This window comes from Panthera leo, chromosome F2 (genome assembly GCF_018350215.1).
Source record: "Panthera leo isolate Ple1 chromosome F2, P.leo_Ple1_pat1.1, whole genome shotgun sequence".
In the NCBI taxonomy this organism is placed as follows: domain Eukaryota; kingdom Metazoa; phylum Chordata; class Mammalia; order Carnivora; family Felidae; genus Panthera; species Panthera leo.
In genome coordinates, this window is record NC_056695.1 from 72,439,380 (window position 1) to 72,463,698 (window position 24,319).

Genomic DNA, 24,319 nt, shown 5'->3' on the forward strand with positions numbered 1-24,319 from the left:
ACAAAACTGGCTCAGGGCAGAAACAAAACGGGCTTGTAGAACATCCCCCTGTTCAACTTAGAAAGAGTCCTGAAGTTATAGTGAAGCCATCTAACATTCATTCTTCTTTCGGATGTTTTGGGGGCCCTACCACTGCAAAAGCGTGGGAAAACCTAATTTCATCCTGAACAGCAGCTGGGGAATTTTAGACCACACTCAACAAAGTTCCCTCTGAAACCACTTGGGGTTCCGACTCCTACCCGCGGAATTGACCAGAGAAATGAAGGCACTAGTTTTTATAGCCACTTTTGGAATTTAAAAAATCTGCTTCTTTGCTTGTTCACGGATTCCCTTTTCTTTTGATCGTTTCTCTTCCTCTTTTTAAAAAAAATTTTTTTTAATGTTTATTTTTGACAGAGAGAGAGGCAGAGCATGAGCAGGGGGCAGGGTGGGGGCGGGGGAGAGAGAGGGAGACCCAGAATCCGAAGCAGGCTCCAGGCTCTGAGCTGTCAGCACAGAGCCTGACAATGGGGCTCGAACTCACAGACCGAGAGATCATGACCAGATCCGAAGTCGGACGCTTGACCGACTGAGCCACCCAGGGGCCCCTCTCTTCCTCTTTTTTGACTCCTGGCTTTTTTCTCCCTCTCCTCTTCCTTTTTCAGTCTCCCCTTTCTTCTCTCACCTTCACGACAGCTGACATTTAATGAGCAAAGACACGGATAATTCCACCCCTAAGCAAGACTGGCCCTTAGAACCCTTTAAAATGTTAGCAAGCTCTGACTGCTTTTGCATAGTCGACTCTTTATTCAAATGTGCCAGTGCATACAATAAAGGGGGTCTTTGTTGTATGCAATAAAGGTCTTTATTGCAGGTCTTTCCTTGGATCCTGCCAAGAACCCCAGGCAACGTTTGTGGGAACTGTATTCCTTTTACAAACCTGTGCCTCGTCCCTCCCCCCAGCCTACTTCTCAAATCATCCTGAGAATCCAGCTTTCTTCGCTGGCATTTACTGCGTCTTCATTCATTTTCAGGAACCGGCCAACTCCAGTTCAAGGCTGCATGATGCTTACTACCATCCATTACAACAGCCTCTTATTTTTACATCACATCATCCAGTTCCTTACACGCTTTGGGACCGAGTATTGTTTCTCACGGGGTGAGGCAGAGAGGTCAGGTGAAGAAACCAAAGCTCAGGGAGGTGAAGTAAGTGATTTGCCTGGGGACGCACACGTGGGGGAGCCAGGAGGGGGGTGCTGCGTGCGGATTAAGCCTTTTCCCAGGTCTGTACGTCTCGTTCTCGTTGGGTAGACAAATCCTTAGGTAGAGCAGCACAGCCATGTATCTACCAAGATGGCAACCGGTTGGTCAAATCGGGTTGTTGGTGGTAGATGGTGATGGAAAGAGTCCAGCTCCCCGTCCTTTGGGCCAGTGGGTGTCCTGCGTCTGAGGGGATGCCAGGAGTCAGCAAACTTTGTCTGTCAATGGCCAGACAGGATATATTTTGGCCGTCGCAGCTACTCAACTCTGCCAGCTGCACTATGAAAGCAGCCGGGGGCCATCAGTAAAATGGGTGTGGCTAAGCCCCAATCAAACTTTTCTTACGCAACAGGTGGCGGTTCGTCTTTGGCCAGAGGCCACAGTTTGCTGACTCCTGAGCAAGACGATCCTTTGGTTGTGGGAGGAAAGTACTGAGATGCTCATTTACTTTAACTCATTTTTCTTAGACATTTTTAGTTTTTGGATACGGTCCCCAGTGTACACGACACATTAGCACAGCGAGAGGGGACTGTCACGTACAGGTAAACATATACTGGGGTGGCGGGCTCGAAACCTCTTCCACAGGAAATAATACGTACATCACGGCTGATGTTTACTGAGCAGATACTATGTGCCTGGTGTTCCTCTAGACGCTTTACAGGAATTAATTCACTGGCCCCTCACAACCACCCTTGAGGGAGGTACGACTTTCATCCCCGCTTTGTAGATAAGGAAACTGAGGCCCAGAGGTGATGCTACACGATCCAAAAGCCACTTTCTTAGGACCGGCAACCCCACGTGTGCCGTGGTCCTGAGTGCGGGAGCCTGGGTGTGGGGCCAAGGGCAGACACTGTCGTAGAGGGACGCGGAAGCCTAGACGAATAGCTCGCGTCCCATGACACGCTGGGAGCTCGGCATCTGCTAACCCACCTATGGAGGCACCACGAGAACACGACATTCCCACCAGAGGCGTGTGAGGAAGGTATTATTTCTCCCACTCTACAGACAAGGACGCTGAGGTTCAGAGAGAGTAAGAACTGATTCCCGATTCCACTGGCAGAAAGTACGGGGGGGCTCAGTGGGGTGCACTGTCCAGCTTTGCCTGGCTCTACGCATCTGACTGTCGGCCAACTTCCTGCCTCTTGGGACACCCCTCCTGCCCTCCAAACCGAGACGTTCTCGGGGAGCTGGTATCCCACAGAGTCCATGAAATCTGTGCTCCCGTCACTACTTGGTGGGAAGAGGTCCCCCCAACGAGAGCTAGCCCCATCCTGCCCTGGACTTCCTTAAGAAATGCCTACTGCCTCCCTAGGGACCGAGCCTGGCTCCAGAAGCACGAGGTCAAGAACAAGCCAGGTATGGTCTGAACGGCAGTCCCAAGTCTTGATAACTGAATTCAGAAGAGGACAGAAAAGAAGAAGGAAGGAGAGAAGGGGGGGAAGGATGGAAGGCAGGCAGGAGTGGCACGGAGCAAGTCACTCTCCAGGACCTTGTTGCATTCTCTGTGAAACGGAGGGCACTCCTGCCGGTGCCCATTTCAGCTTGAGGATTTCATGCTGCATTTAGTGCTGCACATCAAATAGACAGTCTACACCTTGTGCGGCGCATGAGGCTTTCTCTCCCTTTCAGAGCGTTTCGAACACCGATTTCTCACACCTAGCTGAGACAGAGAGCCTTTCCTCCACCCAGATATTGGCAGGGTCTTACAGAACTAGGGTCTGCCTGGTCCTCGGGGTGTGAGGATGGGCGGGGTCTGCCGGGACATCCCAGTCGTCCTCTCTCTTGACCCAGAGCTTCCGTTCCCAAATGTAAAGGTCTGGGCCGTGGCTAACACAGCCTAAAACTGTCCTTTGCCCCAATGCTGCAGGCTTGATCCCCGAGGTCCAGAGCCAGACCAGTGGCTCTGTGATCAAGGGAAGGTCAGACTTACATAATGATGGTGGATATCTGTTGGGACATGTCCTGACCCCGTGTCCTGCAGTTTGCCTTTAGTGTTTGCGATTTACTAGCTTCCTTCCTTCTGTTTCTTCCTCTCCTCCTTTCCTTCCTTCCTTCTTTCCTTCATCCCTCCTTTTCCCCTCCCTCCCTCCCTTCTGTCTCTTCCTCCCTTCCTTCCTTCCTCCCTTCCTCCCTTCTTTCCTTCCTTCCTTCCTTCCACTTCTTTCCTTTTCCTCTCCCTCCCCCTTCCTTCTTTCCTCCTTTTCCCCTCCCTCCCTCCCTGCCTTCCTTCATTCTGCCTATTCCTCCCCTCCCTCCCTCCCCCTCCTTTCCTCCCTTCCTTCCCCTCCTTTCCTTCCTTCCTTCCCCTTCCTCTCTTCTTCCCTTTCTTCCTCCTTTTCCCCTTCTCTCCCCTCCTCCCTCCCTTCCCCTTCCTTCCTTCCTTCCTTCCTTCCTTCCTTCCTTCCTTCCCCCCTTCTTCAGTGCAGCAAACACCATCTGAGCCATAACTCTGCAGCCTGCCTACGCCGGAAGAAGCAGCAGCACATTCTGTGGTAGGATTTTTGAGATGAGCAGGGGAAATGAGTGGGGAAGGGGGAGAAAAAGGGGGAAGAGGAAAATGGATAGAGATAAAGGTGAAGAAGGAAGAAAGGAGGAAGAAGAAGAAGGGAGACTAGGGAAAGGCCAGAAGTGGGAGCAGGGAAGAGGCAGGGGAGAGAAGGAAAGGCAGAGAAGGGGAAGGAGGAGGGGGCAGAAAGAGGAGACGGGTCTCTGGAGCACTTTCTAAGACCCTTCAGCCAGTCCTGCTTGTGTGGAGCTGGTGGAGGAGACTCCTAGGCCAAGTCTCGCCAAGGGGAGCTCGAGAATAAATACCTCTGGGCAGGAGCAGATATCTGTAAACACAGCTGAGGAATTGAAAGTCAGGTTCTTCAAGGGTATCGACTTGTCAAAATCACACCACAGCTGCGGATTAAAAAAAAAAGAACAACAACAAGAAAACAAAACAAAACAAACAAAAAAAACAACAACACAGGAACAACAAAGTCAGCGTGAGTGCCGGGAACCAAGGATTGTGTGCCGTCACGGTGTCATTCCAGAATGGAGGTGCCAGCTGGGATCTCCTCGTTCATTTTAGAGAAGGCCCTGGCTCAGAAAAAGCATTTGCAAGCCAGCCAGGAAGCCGGGTCGAGACAGGTCTGCTGGCCCCATCACGTAGGGTCACTGAGGTGTGTTTGCGGGGCTCCGAAGAGAGCCAGACGGCAGGAGGCAAGGTCTGAGGTACGCTCGCAGCCGGTCCCCTCATCAAAAGCTGGGAGGATTTCAGGGATCTGAGGGGCACATTTTCCAGAAAGACTCTTGGCATGGGGCGGTGGGCGTTCCCTAAGCCGGCACCTGCTGCAGATTTTGTGGTGCTCAGGAAAGAATGGCTACCATTGGCCAAATGCCTCCTCTGTGCCACACACGTTGGACAAAAATGCCTCACAAGCACCTTGTGATGTAGCTACCATTTTTATCCCCAGTTTACGATCGAAAACCATGAAACTCTGAGAAGTAAAGTAACTTGTCCAGGATCCCCAAGCTGGTAAGTGATAGAGCTGAGATTTGATCGCACGTCTATCTGACTCCAAAGCCTCTGAACCTCCTACTGCATTGCTGTGGCCCCGGTAGCCGAGAGAGAGTCCTGACCTACAGCCACCGGAGTTATTTCCAAATCCTGCACCCCAGAAACACCTGACTCGTCAAGACTCGAGATCCTGGCTACACCTCCACAGGCCACGATCAACGGTCCTAAGCGTTTCCATTTTCAACTGCAATAATCTATAAAATATTCATGAGATGATGAGTTAGTTAGAGTATGGTTTTTCTCTTTCTTTATCCCATAGACTCCTTTACTACGAGGCCAACCACAGAACTTGAGAATCTCCACAGACCCTAAGTAACTATCGGGCCACCCTGGGCAATGAATTTCAAGCAGTATAAGCCTCCGACTCACAGGCTGACAGTTGTGGGAGTGCACAGTTTGGGTCCCTGAACACGTGGAGACCTTCCCTCAGGCCCAAAGGGCCCAGTGATGGGTTCGGCCACAAGATGATGCCTCAACTAGCCCCTCTCAACCTGCCAAGTTCATAACCTGGAATCGGATAAATCACTCCCCAAATCTAGACTCACTAAGTCACGGACAACACGGACTGTTCGCAGATACACAGAAAATGCTATCGCTGTCATGTTACCACTCTAGAGAGAAAATGAAATCATTAAAACATGGACCACCAAATTAGAAACAATGAGAAATATGGCAGCTGGAGAGTCATCTGAGTTCAATATGTCACAACCAATATGAACTCTTAGGAAGTCATAGGCAAGGTCTCAACCTTCCCGAAATGCAACCTTATCCGTTACATGGGAACAGTAATACCTACCTGCAGCACACAGTAGGTGCTCGAGAAAGGACAGCTATTTTATTTCCATCCCCCCCCCCACTCCCAGAGATACAATTTAGCATTTGAGAATGAGCATGAGTCATGGAGTCAGACAGACCTTATTTGCAAGTTATTTCATGTCTCTGAGCCTCAGTTTCCTCAACCATAAAGTGGGGATAATGAGACTTACCTCACGGGGTTCGTGTGAGGATTAAGTAAGAAAAACGCATACAGCTTCTCCTTCAGTGCATGGCACATAGCAGGTAGGTACTTAATTAAAGGTAACTCTTATTTATGATTATAAATGATTGGCCATTGACAATACAGAAACTGAAGGGTGCTTGAGCTCCTTTGGAGCAAATAACCTCCCCCACTGGGAAGAAGACAGTTTGCCACCAGTAAAATGCACAGTTCTGACAGGAGTCCCATCTCTGTTCTCTGTCCCTAAGCTTGGGGCTGGACCAGGCACATGACGGTAAGTGGTCCCAAGGAAGGCAATGCAAAAGCTGCAGGCTCCATAAACTCTTCATTCCTGACTGCACACTAGAAGCCAGAGGGTTGCTGGGTTTGGAATGCTTACGATATTCAAGATGGCGCCCAGGAAGTTAATCAAGATGGATGCAAAGATGATGACGTTCCGGGCTAAGTAGGTCTCGTTAATCCAACAGCAAGTTTTCCGGAGGACGAGAGGCAAACACTTGTAATCTTCTGCCGTGGTGATGAGGACCAGAGCCGAGTGCAGCATGATCAGGATGGAAAACTGGATGGCCATTGGCATCACCCTGCAGGGAAACCCAGAATGTTGGGTCATGTGGCATCAGTTGTCTGATCCCCACTCACTGGACAATATGGGTAATCACATCCACGAGTGCCCTTCCCTGCCCCTGGCACCCAGTAATTCTCTAAGGCTCTGTTTGTTTAAGAAAAGGACCATCAGCAGGAGACCTTTTTATTACATCCGTCCCTAGACTATCCCCTTTAGTGAGAAACTTCGGAATGACCATCGGATATTTGGCTTGATTTATTGTTTCTGCTAGTTTTTTTTTTTTTTTTTTTTGCTTCTTTTATCATTCATCTTTCTCACTATGCGACTGCTGCCAAGGCAACACATTACTGGAATTTTATCTCAACACCCCGGCTGTGGGAGGGACCCACATGCCCTTTCCCCTTCAGGGTGGGCTTTATGAAACACTTTCCCTCTTGGTCTACTCTGTTGCCATGAACCCAGCACCTGTCTGCTCGGTTGGTAGTGATTACCAAGTTTCACACGGAACGTACTATGTGCTGCTTGGGACATACCGGGTACAAACTGAACTATAGGTAAGGAGAACTCATCCTTGCCCGAGGTTTCAACATCGCTCCCAAGTATCCGTCTCGAGCTTCAAGGTCTCACCAAAGCTCTGTTCCCTGGTAGCCCCTATCTATTGGACACCTCCTTTAGCTTATCTCCACTCCTTGGAATGGACTTACGAAGTCTTTTGATCTCTCTTTTAGGTGAAGATTTAAGGCTCGGAGAAAAGCAACTTCCCCGGGGTCACCGAGTTTACTGTTGGAGCTAGGATTTAAAGTCCACTATGCCATTCTAATCACTTAGGTGAGTGACTGATCTCCCACATTTGCGGTCATCTTTTTTTTGCTTCTGTGGTTTCATCTACGTATTCATTCGACAAGCGTCTTCCCAGGCACAGTGGCATGCATCATGGGGCACCGGGACCCAAGACACATCTTCCTCATCCTCTAGGAGATCGTCATCTGAAGGGGAATATGGACATACAAACGATGAACTATTGGATAATATGCTATGATCTCTGAAGGATTTTGAGCAACCATCATTTAGAAAATAGGAAATGCAATCCCGCGAGGCTTCACAACAGAGGTGACATTTGGCTCAGGCCTTGAGAGGGTTTGGGGGAGGGGAAGTAGAGAGCACGAGAAGAGCATCAGAAGAAGAGCGACCAGTGTGTTTAGAACCTCCACTGACTCAGTAGTGGTGAGGCTGTTGGGCTGGAGTGTAAGGGGTTTCATAAATGCTGTGTAGAAAGCTCCACATGGAGGCCATGCACGGACGTTCCGGAAGCTTGATCAGGAAGGACGTGGTCAGGTCTGTGTATCCGAAGGACAACCATGGTGGGCAGTGGGGGATGGAGCGAAGAGGAGAGAAAGTGTTTAGCAGAGGTTTAAGTAGTTGGGACCTACTTAGGGTCCTTAAGTAGTTGGGACCTACTTAAGTAGTTGGGACCTACTTCTGAGTTACCAGGAGAGGGACATAAGGTAGCCGCACTGATAACTGGGAGATTCAGGGAAAGACGTGGAGGTAGTCTCAGCGTTTTGTATGTGTGTGCAGGGCGCGTGTGGAAGAGGGGCGTCGTCAAGGATAGCACTCATGCTTTTACCGTCTTAACTGGTAAATGCAGGAAGAGAAGCTGGCCGGTAGAGGAGAAGGATAAGGAATTTGATTTGGGGCCAGCTGAATTTTTGGTGCTTGGGGATCATCTGGCCAGAGATATGCAGAAGGTTAGGCAGTCAGAGGGGGCGGCTGTGGAACTCTGGGTCTGGAGTGAAAAGGTGGCGGCTGAAGAACTGAGAAGGAAGGCTTTGCCCAAGGAGGGTGAGAGGTAAGGGGACCGCAGACGAAGCCACAGAAGAAGCTGAGGGGCCGGAAGAGGAGAAGGCAGCAAAGGGAATTTAGGAAGTGTAGTCGAACGCGCAGGAGGAAAGGACGCATAGCACCAGGGGAGGCAGGGGAGGAGACATTTGTAAGGTGGGGGAGTAACCAAGCCTCGCAAACCCCCGTGCCTGCTGAAGCATCACCAAGGCTGGAAAGTGACTCTCCCGCCCCGGCCCCCAGCTTTCATTGTGGGAGGTTTTATGTTTTCCCTTTTTAAAAAAATACTGGCACAGTTTTGATTTTATGGATCACCTTGACGGGAAATCTCTGCAGGAGTTCTAGATGAGAACAGAAGGTCTGTGCAGCAGTGGGTTCCCAGAGGGCTCTGGGCAGACGGGAAGCTTCCCCCCAGACAGGCTGGGGAAAACACTGCTGAACGGCATACCATCATACTGGGGGCCCCAGGAGAGGCGAATGAAGGAAGCTGCAGGTGGAATGCTTTGTCAGACAGTCCCCGGAGAAGAGGGGCCGACTTCGAGGCCCGTGCATCTCAACAACACGAGGCAGCCACTGAGAATGCGAATGCCTTGTTTCAGAGCGCGAGGCAGAAGCAAAGCTTGCAGAGGCCACTTTCAGAGCTGCTCAGAGGGAGCCTCATCTCTCGGGTGGCCCCCGCTGCCATCCAGACACAGTCTGTGGCCCTCCAGGCCGCGCGGGGCCGCGACGGCTGCCCTGGGCTCCCTCTCTCACCTCTCTGCCCTCCAGTGGCAACACTCGGCCACATGCCCTGAGGACTGTGCTGCTTCTACGTCTGTGCTCTCTCCTGGGGGAATGTCTTGTTTGGCCTTCAAAGCTCAGCTTTTCTCTGGATTCTTCCTTGACACCTAGTATAGAGCTGAGCACACACAGCGCGCTCAATAAACGCTCACTGACGTCTGCTTTTGTGGGGAGAGCAGGGGCTGTTCCTCCCCTCACCGCCTTTGATAGGGAAAAGGATTCTCCCCCACTCCCTAGCCCCTCTATCTCCTCCTTGCCTCCAGGAGGAGTCTGCTATTAGCCTGATCAGAGCCTGTCTGGGGTATTCAGTGGACCTGGTCCTTCTTGGAAGGCAGGGCCACTGTTAAGTTCGATGTTTATATGAAGTTCAGCTGCTGGCCCTCTCCTCCTTCTAGATCCACTACGCTGCTTGGGAAGCCAGAGGCATGACCTTCCCTAGGAGAAGAGGCCTGGCCATCTCTTCCTGAGCAGAAGCTCACATGCCCCCAGGAATTTACCAACAGGCAACTGCCCAATTCCTTTGGCACCGGGGCAGGGGGGCGTATGTGCCTTGTATAGGTCTTTCTGGGGATCGCAGCAGTGAGACCCCACACTGGTGTGGGAGGGTAGAGTCGGGGAGACAGGTGGAAATGCAGGAGGTCCAGAATGGACATCATGTAGTCTCATGACTTTCACATCCTGTTTTCCAGCCTTCACCATGGGTTTGCACAGACAAAGCAAGCATTTGCTTGGACATTTACAAAACGGGTGCTTTGTTGCCCATTTAGCTCTTGTGCTTTGGGGTCCGCTTTTGGTGGGGTGTTTCGGGATGCTGGAGCGCCGCACGTGGGATTTGCACACAGAACCCACTTGAAGCCCTAACGTGATTTTAAGTGATCGGCCTTCCCTTCTGGGTTTACTGAAACGAAGGAAAGGGCAGTGCTAGTGACGGACTTCTTACGTTTCCCCAAATTTGTATATTGAACCCTAATGCCCAATTGACGGTATCTGGAGGTGGGGCCTTTGGGGGGTGATCAGCTCATGAGGCCGGAGGCCTCACAAATGGGGCCAGTGCCCTCATAAAAGAGGCCCCCCGAGAGCTCCCCGGCCCCCTCCTCCACGTGAGGACACACGTACAAACCAGGAGGAAGGCTCTCGCCGGACACTGAGTTGGCCAGTGCCTCGATCTTGGACTTCCAGGCTCCACGACTGAGAAATAAAGTTCTGTTATTCATAAGCCCGCAGTCTGGAGTACGTTGTTACAGGAGCCCGAACAAGCCAAAGCAGGAGGGACAAGGCAGGCGTGTGGGTTAGTGAGCGGCAAGAGGGAACAAAATCTTGTGTGTTTGAACCGATGGCTCCAAAGCCTAACCAGGGACACAGCCTCGGGCAAGGTAACTAACTCTTCTGTGCATCCCTGTGAATCTGCAAAACCAGAATTGTTAAGCGCACCTCTGAAAGGCGGCTCTGAGGTTAAAAGTCATAAAGCAGTATGCTTCGCACGTAATACGAACTCAGAGAAACATTAGTTCTCTATTCACAGTGAAATCCAGAAGACCGAAGGCGTTTTAAGGATCATACGGGAAGAGTATTAATTACAAGATGCAGGGTGCTGGCGCTGCGTATAAAATTCCTCTAAGAATCCCTGCAGCCGCTCTCCGGGGTTCATTTCTTTTCTGCGCACACAAACATCAGAACAACGATTTGTAGTTTTCAAATCTAATTACAGAGCTACTCGGGCATCCAGGGTTTCTGAATTCGCTTTGCATTGTTGCTGGACGTAAGAGGCAAGGAAACCTTTCATTTCTGAAATCGAGTCTGAAAAAAATGACAAAGGATCTGCAAACAGCTCTATCCAAATCATTTGTGGACATGAAGTTCTAACTGTTCTCAGCAGTCTGTCTTTAAAGCAGAGTCTGGGCTGGTAGCATGACCGGATGTTTGCTGGGGGGGGGGGTGGGGGGGCAAGGATCAATGCGGATGGGTGAATAGCCTTAGCAGCTTGTGGTACAGTAGGAACAGGAAATTGGATCATACCCCAAAATGACATTTGAATCACCCTTCAAAATCTGCAAAGAGCCTATGAGTCCAATAGTACATTTGAGCCTCATAGCAACCCTGAGAGGTAGGTATTCTTAGCCACTTCGACAGATGAAAATGTTACGGCTCAGGAAAGGGAAGGAAACCAGAATTTAGCAAAATGGATACAGTTCTTTTAATTCTCGTGGCAACCTTGAGAAGTTGGCATTGTTATTCCCATTTTAAAGATGAGAAAACTGAGGCTCCAGAGAGATTGAGTACATACACACAGCTAGTAAGATGCACAGAAAATAATAAGATCCAGTGCCTGTCTTTCTTTCTTTCTTTCTTTCTTTCTTTCTTTCTTTCTTTCTTTCTTTCTTTCTCTCTCTTTCTTTCTTTCTTTCTTTCTTTCTTTCCCTTTCTTCTTTCTTTCTTTCTTTCTTTCTTTCTTTCTTTCTTTCTTTCTTTCTTTCTTTTTCTTCCTTCCTTCCTTCCTTCCTTCCTTTTTCCTTCTTTCCTCCTCCCTCCCTCCCTTCCTTCTTTCCTTCCCTCCCTCCCTTTCCTTCCTTCCTCCCTCCCTCCCTCCCTTCCCTCCCTCCCTTTCCTTCCTTCCTCCCTCCCTTCCTTCCTTCCTTCCTTCCTTCCCTCCCTCTCCTTCCTTCCTTCCCTTCTTTCCTTCCTTTCCTTCCTTCCTTCCTTCCTTCCTTCCTTCCTTCCTTCCTTCCCTTCCTTCCCTTCCTTCTTTCCTTCCTCCCTTCCTTTCCTTCCCTCCCTCCCTCCCTTCCTTTTTCTTTTCTAACCTTCCTCTCTTGCTTGCATATTTTCTCTTTCTCCTTCCTTCCTTCCCTCTTCCCCCCACCTCGCCCGCTTCCTGTCTGTCCTCCACCTCCTCATCACCATGCATGTAGACTGAGATACACTGTTCTATAATCACAAAAGATATTTTCTGTTCTTTCCTCAGTTTGCCCACTGGGAGAGGAACATCTGCGTGCATGTGGAAATTACAGCAAAGTGCCGAGCAAGCACTGTCTTTGCCAGGGTCCGTGCAATTTTGCTTTGGGGGCTGGGAATTAGCTTCGGTCACATGAGCAAGGATGGTCTCCTCTGCTAAAAAGTCCATAATGGAAGAAATGCAAAGTGAAAGGCACCTACCATCTGTTGAGTCGTGAAGAATCAAGCAGAAACAAAATGAGTGGGAGAGGAAACGAGCACATTAATGAAAGCTTGTGCCCTGCCTGGGGCAAAGGGACCCCTCAATCTCCACAACACGAGGACCGTCTGGTCAGAACTCAACTTGGAATTTTTCTTCACTGTCAGTTTTTTTCTCTTCGCTGTGCAAGTGGGCTTGGGGCGCTGGCTGGTGTTTCAGTTAGCAACGCAGAGTCAGGGACTCCCGCCGGCCAGCAGGTGCACCCGGATCCAGGTCTCTTCCCGTCAAGCCAGGAGCCAGGCATCGGGGCTGGCTCACCTTCCTTGGTCGCGGCACTTGGGAAGGGAGCCTGCCCAGGCCACGGGAAGTGCCACACCAGTTCCCTTTTGGCACGACCCTTTCTGCCCTGGTGCCAGCCCAGATGCTCAGCCCCATCCTGGGCTCCTCTCTTTCTCCCACCCCCACGGCCCCCACCAGTCCATCTCTGCCCTGTCTAGCAAGTTCTTCCTCTCTACTCCACTGCCATTTCTCACCCAGAGTTTTGTAGCCACCTCCTACTGGTCTTCCCAACCGACAGACCATTCCTCCTATTCATTTTCCGTGTTAGTGTGATCCTTCTAAACACAAAGCCGACCATAGCGCTTCTTTGATTAAAACGCTTCGATAATGTCTTCTCTGCCAACCAGTTATAATTCCTCAGCAAGGCTTGCAAACCCTTCACCTCCTTCTCAGTCCTCTCTCGGGACCCAGCCAGCTCCATCAGGAGGCAGCTGAGATGACAGTCACCTCCTCTGGAAAGCCTGCCTTGATCTGTTTGCTTTACCTCACCCCTACACATCCTCTTCCACCTTACCCTTGCCCTACCATAAGAGTCTTTGCACCATATTCTAGCTTTTCAGCTAATTGCCTCCCTCCACCCCCCCTTCATGATGACAGGGAGCAGGACTGTGTACCTCCCGGGTCCGGCACAAATGGACACATAAAAGATGTTTGTTGGGAATGTCAACACCCAGTGTTCCAGGAGTCAGGAGGGAGCATGAACCAGATATGGTCCTTCTCGGCTCCCACACCTCCCCTGACTGCAGTGAAGAGGACAGTCCGGGAAGTTTGGGTGAATCTGGCAAGACCCTGCCATCACTCACAGCTCACCACCCTGAGACCATCCCTGAGACCCTGGGCCCTACATGGTTCTTGGGGAGTCAGGAAACCCACCTCCTTATGGCATTCCCTGGTACCTTTCCTGATTCATTCGTTGATGTAGAATTGATATGAATGTACATTCATATATGTAGAAAATACATGTACACGGTCTGTACATCATCTATATGCATAGCATAGACATAGACATATCTACATATGGATCTATCTATATATAGCATATAAGTAGCTATATATATGGCATATACATCTAGACATATGCATATATTTTCATTATTTATCTCCTACCGCTAGACTAGAAGATCCAGGAGAACATATTTTTTGGGTCTTTTGGTCTTTTTTTGTTCACTGATCTATTCCCAGCATCTAACACAGGTCTGGCTCATAATAGGCATTCAATTTAGCAGAGGTACATCGTCTTTCCTTCTCTCTCTCTCAAAGCTTTTTTTTTTTAATTGTAAACTGAAGCATACAGAAACCACACTGAAATATAGCTTCATTAGTTATTAGAACATGTCTGCCTTTGTAATGACCACTGAATCCATGAAACAGAACTCTGCAGGGCAGTCTGAAAGCCCATCCCTAGGCCCAGTTATCACCCTCTCCTTCAACACCAATCACTTTTCCTTTTCTTTACAGTTTTATCATCTACCATTAGACATTACAGTTTAATCCTGGCCACTTTTAAATTAAATTTGCTTTATCTTGTAAGTCTTGAAAAAAACTCTACAGATTCTCTCTTTATCCCTTTATTTTCCTTACAATTTATTTATTGAAGAATACATTACCTTTGACCGACAGCATTTCCCACTGCCTGGATTTTTTGCATACTCATTCAGCAGACTTCATCCTCCATGATTCTTGCAAATCGGAAGCGGGATTCAACGGCCTGATCACTTGGGCTCAATCCCTTCGGTAAGATTATAGATGTGTTGTGTTCTTCCATCAGGAGACATGGTTGTCTCTGCTTCTGCGCAGTTCCTAGATCCATTAAGTCATTGGGGTGTTGGAAAACGGTGATATTTTAATTCTATAATTTCTTTAAAAATTATTGGCCTGAACAATTTGATGATGTTTCCATTCACCTACTGTTTGGTAATTTTGTGGTGCACTTCATGCAGGAAAGACAAAAAAAATTTTTTTTCTTTTCTTTTCTTTTTTTTCTAGTTTCCAAGATAAACAATCAGTTCTCTATCATTTACCAATGGTTAGCAACTTTTAAAAAATGTCATTATACACTTCTAAAGTTAAAAATAGTTGACCAGGTTTTCATTCAACATTTTAACAATTATCCGCCCCAAAGCTCCAATTATTCCCTTTTAGGACAGTGAAAGTTCTTCAATGTGGCTTCTGAGTCCTTTAGTATGGCTCATAAACTTGATGGCTTCCTTACTTTCTAGTAGGACAAGATGTTCCAGTCTACCTTGTGTATTTCTGGCGCCAGCCTTGGAATCACAAATATTTCCAAAAATTTTTTTAAAAACAAAAACTGGAGTATTATTTCAAGAGCACAGTCTGGCCCCTCATGCTCATAAATACTGGGTTGGACATTCTTTCTAGGGCTTTCCATATTTGCGTCTCCAATCCAGGAAACCACCTTCATTAAGTTGTCATATCTCCGTAGGCTCTACTCACAATTTCTTAGACTTCCTTTGCTTTAAATGACCTTGAGAGTTATGAGGAGTACTGGCCAGGCATATTGTAGAATGTTTTTCAGTTGGAAGTCATCTGATTTTCTTCATGATTAGGTTATGGGTTTTTGAAAGGAAGACCACAAAGGTTATGTGCCAGTCTCATCACATCCTACCAATGTGATTTATCCCTATTGATTTGATGTTACCCTTCATCAGCTGAGACAGTATGTGTCCTGTTTTTTCATGCTTTCCCTCCATTCATACTGTACTCTTTGGAAGGAAGATACTTTTAGGATAGCCACACTCCCCCACAGGAGTAAGGAGTTAAACTCTACCTCCTTGTTGGGGCGCCTGGGTGGCGCAGTCGGTTAAGCGTCCGACTTCAGCCAGGTCACGATCTCGCGGTCCGTGAGTTCAGGTCACGATCTCGCGGTCCGTGAGTTCGAGCCCCGCGTCAGGCTCTGGGCTGATGGCTCGGAGCCTGGAGCCTGTTTCCGATTCTGTGTCTCCCTCTCTCTCTGCCCCTCCCCCGTTCATGCTCTGTCTCTCTCTGTCCCAAAAATAAATAAAAAACGTTGAAAAAAAAAAAAAAAAAAAAAAAACAACTCTACCTCCTTGAGGACAGAGTAGCTACATAGAATATTTGGAATTTTTCTGAATGGGAGATTGTTCAATTCTTAATTTATTCACTCAATCACTTATTTCTATCAGTATCAATCCATTGATATTTATTTTGTATTTTGGGTTATAACCCAATTCTATTTTATTTATTTTCTTACTCAGGTTGTTTCAGCTTTGGCTCTGGGGAGTTTTTCCAATTGTCCCCCATGCCCCTTTGGCATTCTCCCATCATTGTGCGTGTGTGTGTGTGTGTGTGTGTGTGTTAATACTTCCTTATTTTCTGGCCCTTGTCATCGTAATAGATATGTGTTGGTATAGCATTGTTGTTTTCATTTGCATTTCCCTAATGGAAAATTATATTGAGCATCTTTTCATATGCTTTTTTGACATCTGTTAATCTTCTTTGGTGAGGTGTCTGTTCAGATCTTTTGCCTATTTTAAAAACTGGGTTATTTGTTTTCTTATTGTTGAGTTTTAAGAGTTCTTTGTATATCTTGAATACAAGTCCTTTATCAGATATGCGAGTTATAACACTTTCTTCTAGTCTGTGGCTTGTGTTTTCACTCTCTGAACAGTGCTTTTCACTCAGCAGGATTTTAATTTCAATAAAACCCAACTTGTTAGTTTTCTCTTTCATGGACCATGATTCTGGTGTTATATCTAAAAACTCCCAACCAATCCCAAGATCACCAGTTTCTCCTAAGTTTTCTTCTGGTAGTTTTATACTTTGCATTTAAGTCTGTGAACCATTTGGAATCATTTTTTGTGAAGGATGTAAGGTTTGTGGTTCTTTTTTTTTTTCATATGGGTGTCCAATTTTTCCAGTGCCATTTCTTGAAAAAATACTCTTCCTCCATTGAATTGACTTTGCACCTTGTCACAAACCAGTTAATTATATATATTAGTGTGAATCTATTTCTGGGCTCACTCTTCTGTTGAACTATGTGTCTATTCTTTCTTCAATGTCACACTTTCTTGATTACTGTAGCTTTATATTGTCTTAAAATTAGGTAGTGTGACTAATCTAGTTTTGTTGTTGTTGGATTTTTTTTTTTGTATTTTATTGATTATGCTACATCCTTTGCCTTCTCATATAAACTTCAGCATCAGTTTGTTGATATCTATAAAACAGCTTGCTAGGATTTTGAGTGATACCGTATTAAATCTATAGATCAACTTGGGAAGAACTGACATCTTAATAATATCAAGTCTTTCAACCCATGAGCATAGAATTTATTTAAATCTTTTTTGATTTATTTCATTGGTGTTTTTTTAGTTTCATGCATACAGATACTGTACATAGGTTGTTAGATCCATACCCAGGGATGACTTTTTGGTGCTTTAAAAAATATTGTTTAACTTTGAATGCCAATTTTGAATTGCTTATATATGGCACAGCAATTGACTTTTGTGTATTGATCTCCTATGCTGTGACCTTGCTATACTTGGTCATTACTTTTAGGAGGGTTTTGTTTTTTTTTTTTGATGGATTTTTTGGGATTTTCTACATAGAAAGTCACATCATTTGCAGATACACATAGTTTTATTTCTTCTTTTCTCATATGTATACGTTTTATTCCTTTTCATTGTCTTATTTTACTAGCAAGAATGTGTAACAGGATGTTAAATAGTTGTAGTGAGATAGCACATTCTTATTAGTGATATTAGGGGGTAAGCCTCCAGTCTTTCACCACTTAGGATTCTTTATAGACTGTATTTATTAAGGAAGTTCCCTTCTATTTCTGTTTTTTCTGAGAGTTTTTACTTTAAATGGGCATTGGATTTTGTCGAATGCTTTTTCTGTGTCAAATGAGGGATCATGTGATTTTTTTCTTCTTTAGCTTGTTGATACAGTAGATTGCATCATTTGATTTTCAAATGTTGAACACACCTTGCCTATCTGGAATAAATTCTACTTAGTCATGGTGTGTAATTGTTTTTATACATTGTTGGATTTGATCTGCTAATATTTCATTGAGAATTTTTATGTCCACGTTGATGAAAGATCCTCATCTTTAGTTTTCCTTTATTTCAATGTCTTTACTAGATTTTGATATTAGGATAATGCTGGCCTCGTAAAATGAGTCAGGGACTGTTCCTTCCACTTCTAACTTATGGAAGAGGTTGTGTAGAATTGGTATTATTTTTTTCTTTAAATCTTTGGTAGAATTCACCAGTGAAACCATCTAGGTCTGGTGTTGTACTTTTTACTAAGTTTTAACATTATTGACTCCGTTTCTTTAATAGATATAGTGCTATTCAAGTTCACTTTTTCTTCTTGTGTGGATTTGGGTAGTTTGTGTCTCATTCCACAAGTTGGTATATTTCATCTCAGTTATCAAATTTGTGGGCACAGAGTTATATGTAGTGTTCTTTTATTATCACTTTAATGTCCATGGGATCTGTAGTGAAAACCTTTCTTTCTCTTATGATATTGGTAACGTGTGTGTGTGTGTGTGTGTGTGTGTGTGTGTGTGTGTGTTTGTGTGTGTGTGTGTGTCTCTACTTCTCTCTTCTGTTAACTTGGCCAGGGGCCTATCGATTTTGTTGATATTTTCAGAGAACCAGATTTCTGTTTTGTTTTTTCTGTTGTTTTCCTGTTTTCGATTTCATTGATTTCTGTCCTAATTCGTACGATTTCTTGTCTTCTACTTTAGGTTTGAATTCTTCTTTCTCTGGTTTCCCAAGGGAGAACTTAGACGATTGATTTTAGATCTTTCTTTTGTGATACATGCATTTATTACTATAAATTTCTAAGAACTACTTTGGCTGCATCCTACCAATTTTGCTAAATTATATTTTCATTTTTATTGAGTTAAAATATTTTAAAATCTCTCTTGAGATTTCTTTTTTGGCCCATGCTCTATTTACAAGTGTGTTATTTAACCTTCAACTATTGGGCGGTTTTCCAGCTATCTTTCTGTTATTGATTTCTAGTTTAACTCCACTGTGGTCTGAGATCATACTTTGTATAATTTCTACTCTTTTAAATTTGGTGAAGTGTGGCCTATGGCCCAGAATGTACTCTAGGACATGTCCCATGTGAGCTTGGAAGACTGTATATTCCTTTGTTGGATGGACTAGTCTATCAAAGTTGATTAGCTAACACCGGCTAACTGTTCAGACTCTCTATGTCCTTAACACCGTCCCACCTGCTTCATCCAATTGTCCCTGATGCAGTGCTAAAGTCACCAACTGTAATAGATTTGTCTCTCCTTTCGCTTCTATCAGGTTTTGCTTCACGTACTTTGACACTCGCTTCATAAACAGATACAAGACAGGACATCCATATGGTTATGTCTTCTTCGAGAACTGATCTATTATTATGTAATGTCCTCCTTCACCTCTGGTAATTCTCCTTGTTCTGAGTCTACTTTGACTGAACTTAATATAGTTACTACAGCTTTCTTCTGATAAGTGTTAGCATGGTATATCTTTCTCCATCCATTTACTTGTAACTGATTTGAGTTTTTATATTTAAAGTGAGTTCTTAAATGCTTTGGTCTTTTTTTTCCCCCACTTATTTTTCTCTCTGTATTTCAACTTGGGAGTTTCTATTGACCTATATACAGTCAAGCTCTCTGATTCTTTCCATGGCTTTGTCGAGTCTACTGACGAACCCATTCATTATTTCTGTTGTAGTGTTTTCATTCCTAGTATTTCTTTTGATTCTTTCTTAGAGCTTCTATCTACCTATACTGCCCATCTCTTCTTGCGTGGTGTCTAATTTTTCCGCCGGAACACCGAATATACTGTGCTCGCTTCGGCAGCACGTTGCCTAAAACTGGAATGAAACACAGAAAACTGGCATGGCCCCGTACGAGGATGAGACACACATCTGTGAAGAACCCTTGATATATTAAAAATAGTTATGTTAGGTTCTCTGATAATTTCAGCATCTTTGTCATGCCTGAGTCTGATTCTAATGATTGCTTTGTCTCTTCTTGCCTTTTGGAATGTCCTGTAATTTTCTGTGGAACACTGGTCATATTGTGTCAGGTAAGAGAAATGGAGGTGAATGATCTTTACTTTGAGGATTTAGGTAACTGTCTCTCAGAGGTGGGCTATGTTTAGTGTCTACGGTATGTTTATGTGTATGTATATGTATATGTATATGTATATGTATATGTATATGTGTATGTATATGTATGGCCCGCTTCAAATTCCTCTTGTGTCCTTGTTTTTTGTCTCCCCTCTCGAACTGGGCTTCCCCGAGTACACCTCCTCAGAAGGAGTCTGTGTCTTGCAGCCCTTTCAGCCATAATCCACCATTAATGTTCTGGATTCTTGTCCATGTGGCATGAAGGCGTGGGGGAGGGGCCCTGAGAACCCTTTTACTCTTCTTTCTGATGAAAAAAATCCTTCCTTTGCACCTTCTGTTCCTCTTAAGGCATTCCTCGCCTTGTTTATGGGCTCTACGCTCTCTCTTGTTAAGTCTTTGTTTCCGAAATCTGTCTTGTCCTTTTTCTTCCTTTCCCGGGCGCTCTTGTCGAATGCCTAAGTTTTTCTAATTCTGGTTTAGGCTGTTATTTCATGTCTGGAACCGCATTAAGTGCTTCGATTCCTTTTGAAGGAGTAGGTTAAAGATTTGACATATGTTGCAGGCCTGTCTTTTTGGAGTGTTTTCATCAACTCTCAGGATATCGATCTACTTTTTTTCCTTTTTTCTTGTAACAGCAGGGTATGGAACGGCTACTAATATGTGTTGTTGCTCATTTTCATGTCAAACTAACTTTGCTGAGCTTTTCGAAATAGGTGTGGTTTAGGAGAGATTATTATTATTATTATTATTATTATTATTATTTTAACTCTGGAGAGCTGTTTCTGTAGTTGATTTCCTGTGGCATTCAAAAAAGTGATGGCTACATTCTCTTTCCACTTTCACAAGGACCCTATCTTTCTTTTTTTCCCCTCTATAGTACGTATTGTGAGTAATCTTGATTCCCCTCACAGAGATCCTTCCAAGGCACTCTCCTGGGAGGGAGATGGGGTAGTCAGTTTGGGGGGGTTCCTCGTGTGTAACAGTTCACGCTCTGCAGATTTGCTGTGGCCCTTTGCACTCCCTGGATGCCGGATTGGGCAAACCCTTCCTGCTTTCAGCTGCTCTCTCAATCTGGTCCATGACACTTCCCAGTAAATGGCCCCTCGTTGGTTCTACTGGGACTCCTTTCGTTCCCAGATGTGACAGGTGCCTACTTGCTTGTTTCTGATTCCTCACACACAGACGCTGACGTCGCACCAATCCTGGGGCTATTGGGAGATTGTTGCCCCCCACTTCCATTTGGGAACTTATGGGGCACCTGCCTCACCTGTTTTGGCTGTAGTACAGTCCATGAGGTTTTTGGTTCTGCTATCTAGCTGTTCAGACACGAGGGAATGTTGCCAGATTCAGAAATACACGCCCTCTGCCACCACCTTTCTCCTCCTCGTATCCCTGCCCATCCACAGCCATCAAGCATGGCCATTCTCTGAGTGTCATCGTGCCTGAACACCTTTTATCACTGTGGACACAGCACCTGTGAGCTAGCTCATTCCTTTTTCAGCCATGGCGCCCACCATACCTTTGCATAAACCTTTACTCTAGCCTCCCATGTGCCACGACTCTACAAACACAAGGGTTTCCGCACCTCTGTGCCTTTGCCAATGCTCTTTTTTTAAGACTGGGAACCTTCCCCCACTCGATCTCATTCTTCTCAGCCCAAAATATTACTTTTTCTGCCAACTTTTCCTTAAACCATCTGCTCACAATGAGTCGCTGATTTGGGTACACAGTAGGTAAGCAGTTAAAAGCACAGACTCTGGGGCTCCTGGGTGGCTTGGTCGGTTAAGTGTCCGACTTCAGCTCAGGTCATGATCTCACGGTCCGTGAGTTCAGGCCCCGCGTCGGGCTCTGTGTTGACAGCTCAGAGCCTGGAGCCTGTTTCAGATTCTGTGTCTCCCTCTCTCTCTGCCCCTCCCCTGTTCATGCTCTGTCTCTCTCTGTCTCAAAAATAAATAAACGTTAAAAAAATTTTTTTAAAAATAAAAAATAAAAAAAAAAAAAAGCACAGACTCTGTCTCTGGATTCAACTCCCAGTTCAGCCATTATCTAGGTATGTGACCTTGGATATAGCCTCATCTACAAAACGGGAATCAGAGTGCGCCCCCACTTACCGGTTGTCTTTGAGGCTTTGTGGAGACAACCCATGCAAAGGATTGAACATTTTTCTGCCAGGTAATAAGTGCTCATTAACCGGACAGTCGTCACTAATGTGTCTTAAGAGGATGCAGACCTCCTCCCACAAAATTGTACCATACTCGGGGTCTAGCGTATCGCTTGCCTGTATTAGACATTTAACAAGTGTTTGTCGATCTCATCAAAGGGGAAAATTCATGGTAAGTTTTGGGAGAAGGGAATTTACCTAAGAAAGCAGGTAGGGGCTTCCTCAAAGTACAGGAAGGGCAAAAAGCATGGCCACGAGACTAATCCGGAACTAGGTTCCAATGCTGGCTGGGGCACCCAGGACCTGTGCGATACGAGTCTGTGTCTGCCTGGAGCGTCAAGGGCCCACACGCCGGAAGGAGACTTCCTGGGTTTGAATCGAGGCGGTCACATTTGCGACTGTGAGACCTTGTGCAAGTCATTCCATTACTCCGGGCCTCAGTTCTCTCCTCTTTAAAATGGGGACAGCAGTAGTACCTACCTCACAGGGTGGCCATGAGGATTTTATGGGCTACTGCATGTAAGGTATTTGCAACAGTGACTGGCCACATATAGGTGTCTGCAGTGTTATTAAAGTGCCAACTTCGCTGGCCCAGGAAGCTATGATGATGCTTTATCTATGAACAACAAAGCGGTCATTAACAAAGGGACGAGACCATGGGGAGGGAGGCTCTAATACTTACTTGCCGCATTCGTGGGTGCAATGTCAAATCAGAGGGGGGCCTATTTTGATTTTGGTTGTGGTTTTTATTGAGACTGGGGAAAGACTCTTGCCTTGGTAGAGCAGGGAGATGATGCAGAGTAAGACAACCCGGACAGACACTGATAACTGGCCAACGTTTCCGTGTGGATCCTGGATCCCGTTATTTTAAATCCTGAGCCTTTGAAAAGGTCAGCGGGCTGGCTCCAGGTGAGGGACCATCAACGCACAAAGACATTTCACCTGATAACTTAGTCCTTTCGTATTTACCTTGAAGAAGGAAGCAAACTTTGTATTGCCGTGATAAATAGGAGAACGATAAATGCACAGACCAAGTTTGACTTGAATACTTCATCCCTCATTTGAGAATACTGTAATTAAAAAAAAAAAAGGAGAATAAATTACTTTATAGCAAAGCTGGACTTCTGGAAGAGTTAAGTTTTACCAGTGTTTGGAGTGGCGGGAAAACAGCAAGAAGAAACAAGGCATTTAAACATTTTTTTTTTTTTAAAAGAGGAGTCCATATCTTAATTAACCCTTCACAGAGTCTTACGTCCATCCCTCCCTCCAACCTCCCAACGAGAGCCCAGAAGTGAATGCAATTCCCTTTGCGGCAAAAAGGAACGGGAAGGGACCCTGCGCGTTTCTCCTGCTCTCCTTCCTCCGAACTAACATCACTTTAACAAAACAGAAGCGCACACATCCATAAACGTCGCAAATCAAATTCACGTGGACTCGCTTCATGAGTAAACTTGAGTCATTGAAGGGTCTCGCTCTATTTCGTGTTAGGTTTGGAACACAGGGAACGGTTTTGCCTGAGTCTTCCTGCCTCCTTTTTCATGGAAACTATTAAAAAATAAGGTCACAGAATCTTAGAGGGGAGAGCAGCCTAAGAGAGTTCTAGCAAGGGCAAGCCCTCTCATTCCACACAGGGAAACCCAACGGATTGACCAGCATGCTCAATGCCCTTCTGTTGTCTGAGGGAGGAGGCCCCGGCGAATGGTGCCAACTTTATTTTGATGATCCGGAGTGCCCAGTAATTTCACTGTCCAGCCTTAAAAGCTTCTGGAAGGTCAACACTGAATGTGAACTTGCCTTAGTCCTGCCTAGTTTCCGGAACCGTCTGGGAGTCACTAAATGAAGAAGCATCCAATTCCTTCAGGAGGAGGAAAGGATTTTCAAAACTGAAGACGACCTCAAAATTAGCCTCAAGCAAGCCCATCATTTTCCCTAACAGCCAGAGAGGGCGCGAACAGACAGCTAAGCCTGGCTTTGGAACTTTGTCATCCTGGATTCGAATTTCACAGTGACTCCGTAGAGGAAACAAATGAATAGAACCGTTGCAACACCTCAGCCTCCGCGTCCCCAGCACCAAGAGACGATCTGGGCCAGGTTGATGAAACTGTATCAGTCCAACTGGTCGGACTGCTGGTGACAATCAACAGTTACCTGAGTTTTATTCTTCGCCTACATCCTGGTGTGGCCCGGGGTTTAGGCTGACCTGAGTGCTCAGTGTTACTGCCAGGACGTGGGAAAGTCAGTGTCCCGTAGCTGGAGCTCTCCAGGGGGGGAGCACAACATTGCTCAGAGACCGCACATTCTCTGCGGCTTCAGGACAATGCTTTTTCTGCTCCCTAGTCCTGAGGCCTCTGTCTGCATGCTGACAACCTGCTTGGTATCTGGACGGGAACCTGGAATATTCCCCCAAAGGATCACGACATGCCATCTTCACTCCCGATAAAACTACAGACAATCCGTATCACCAGGGGCTGCAAAGAGCGTTACCTAGGACCGGGGCACAGGCACAGAGAGAGGCATGCCCACACACACCAGCTGGGAAATCAGTAAGTTAGCCACAGAACAGTTAATTC

General features: G+C 46.1%; 1 protein-coding gene and 1 non-coding gene across 2 annotated transcripts in view; one reads left to right on the forward strand and one right to left on the reverse strand.

Moving 5' to 3' along the window:
- ADCY8 (adenylate cyclase 8) overlaps positions 1-24,319 on the reverse strand; it is a 220,151-nt gene that overhangs the window by 47,263 nt on the left and 148,569 nt on the right. The window contains exons 9-11 of the mRNA XM_042923617.1: positions 22,719-22,819; positions 6,178-6,379; positions 4,051-4,140 (exon numbers count right to left, since the gene is read on the reverse strand). Coding sequence (XP_042779551.1) covers positions 4,051-4,140; positions 6,178-6,379; positions 22,719-22,819 — 393 coding nt within the window. The remainder of the gene's footprint in view (positions 1-4,050; positions 4,141-6,177; positions 6,380-22,718; positions 22,820-24,319) is intronic.
- Positions 19,301-19,406, forward strand: LOC122211362. The gene has a single exon (XR_006198659.1). It is a non-coding gene; the product is annotated as a U6 spliceosomal RNA (small nuclear RNA).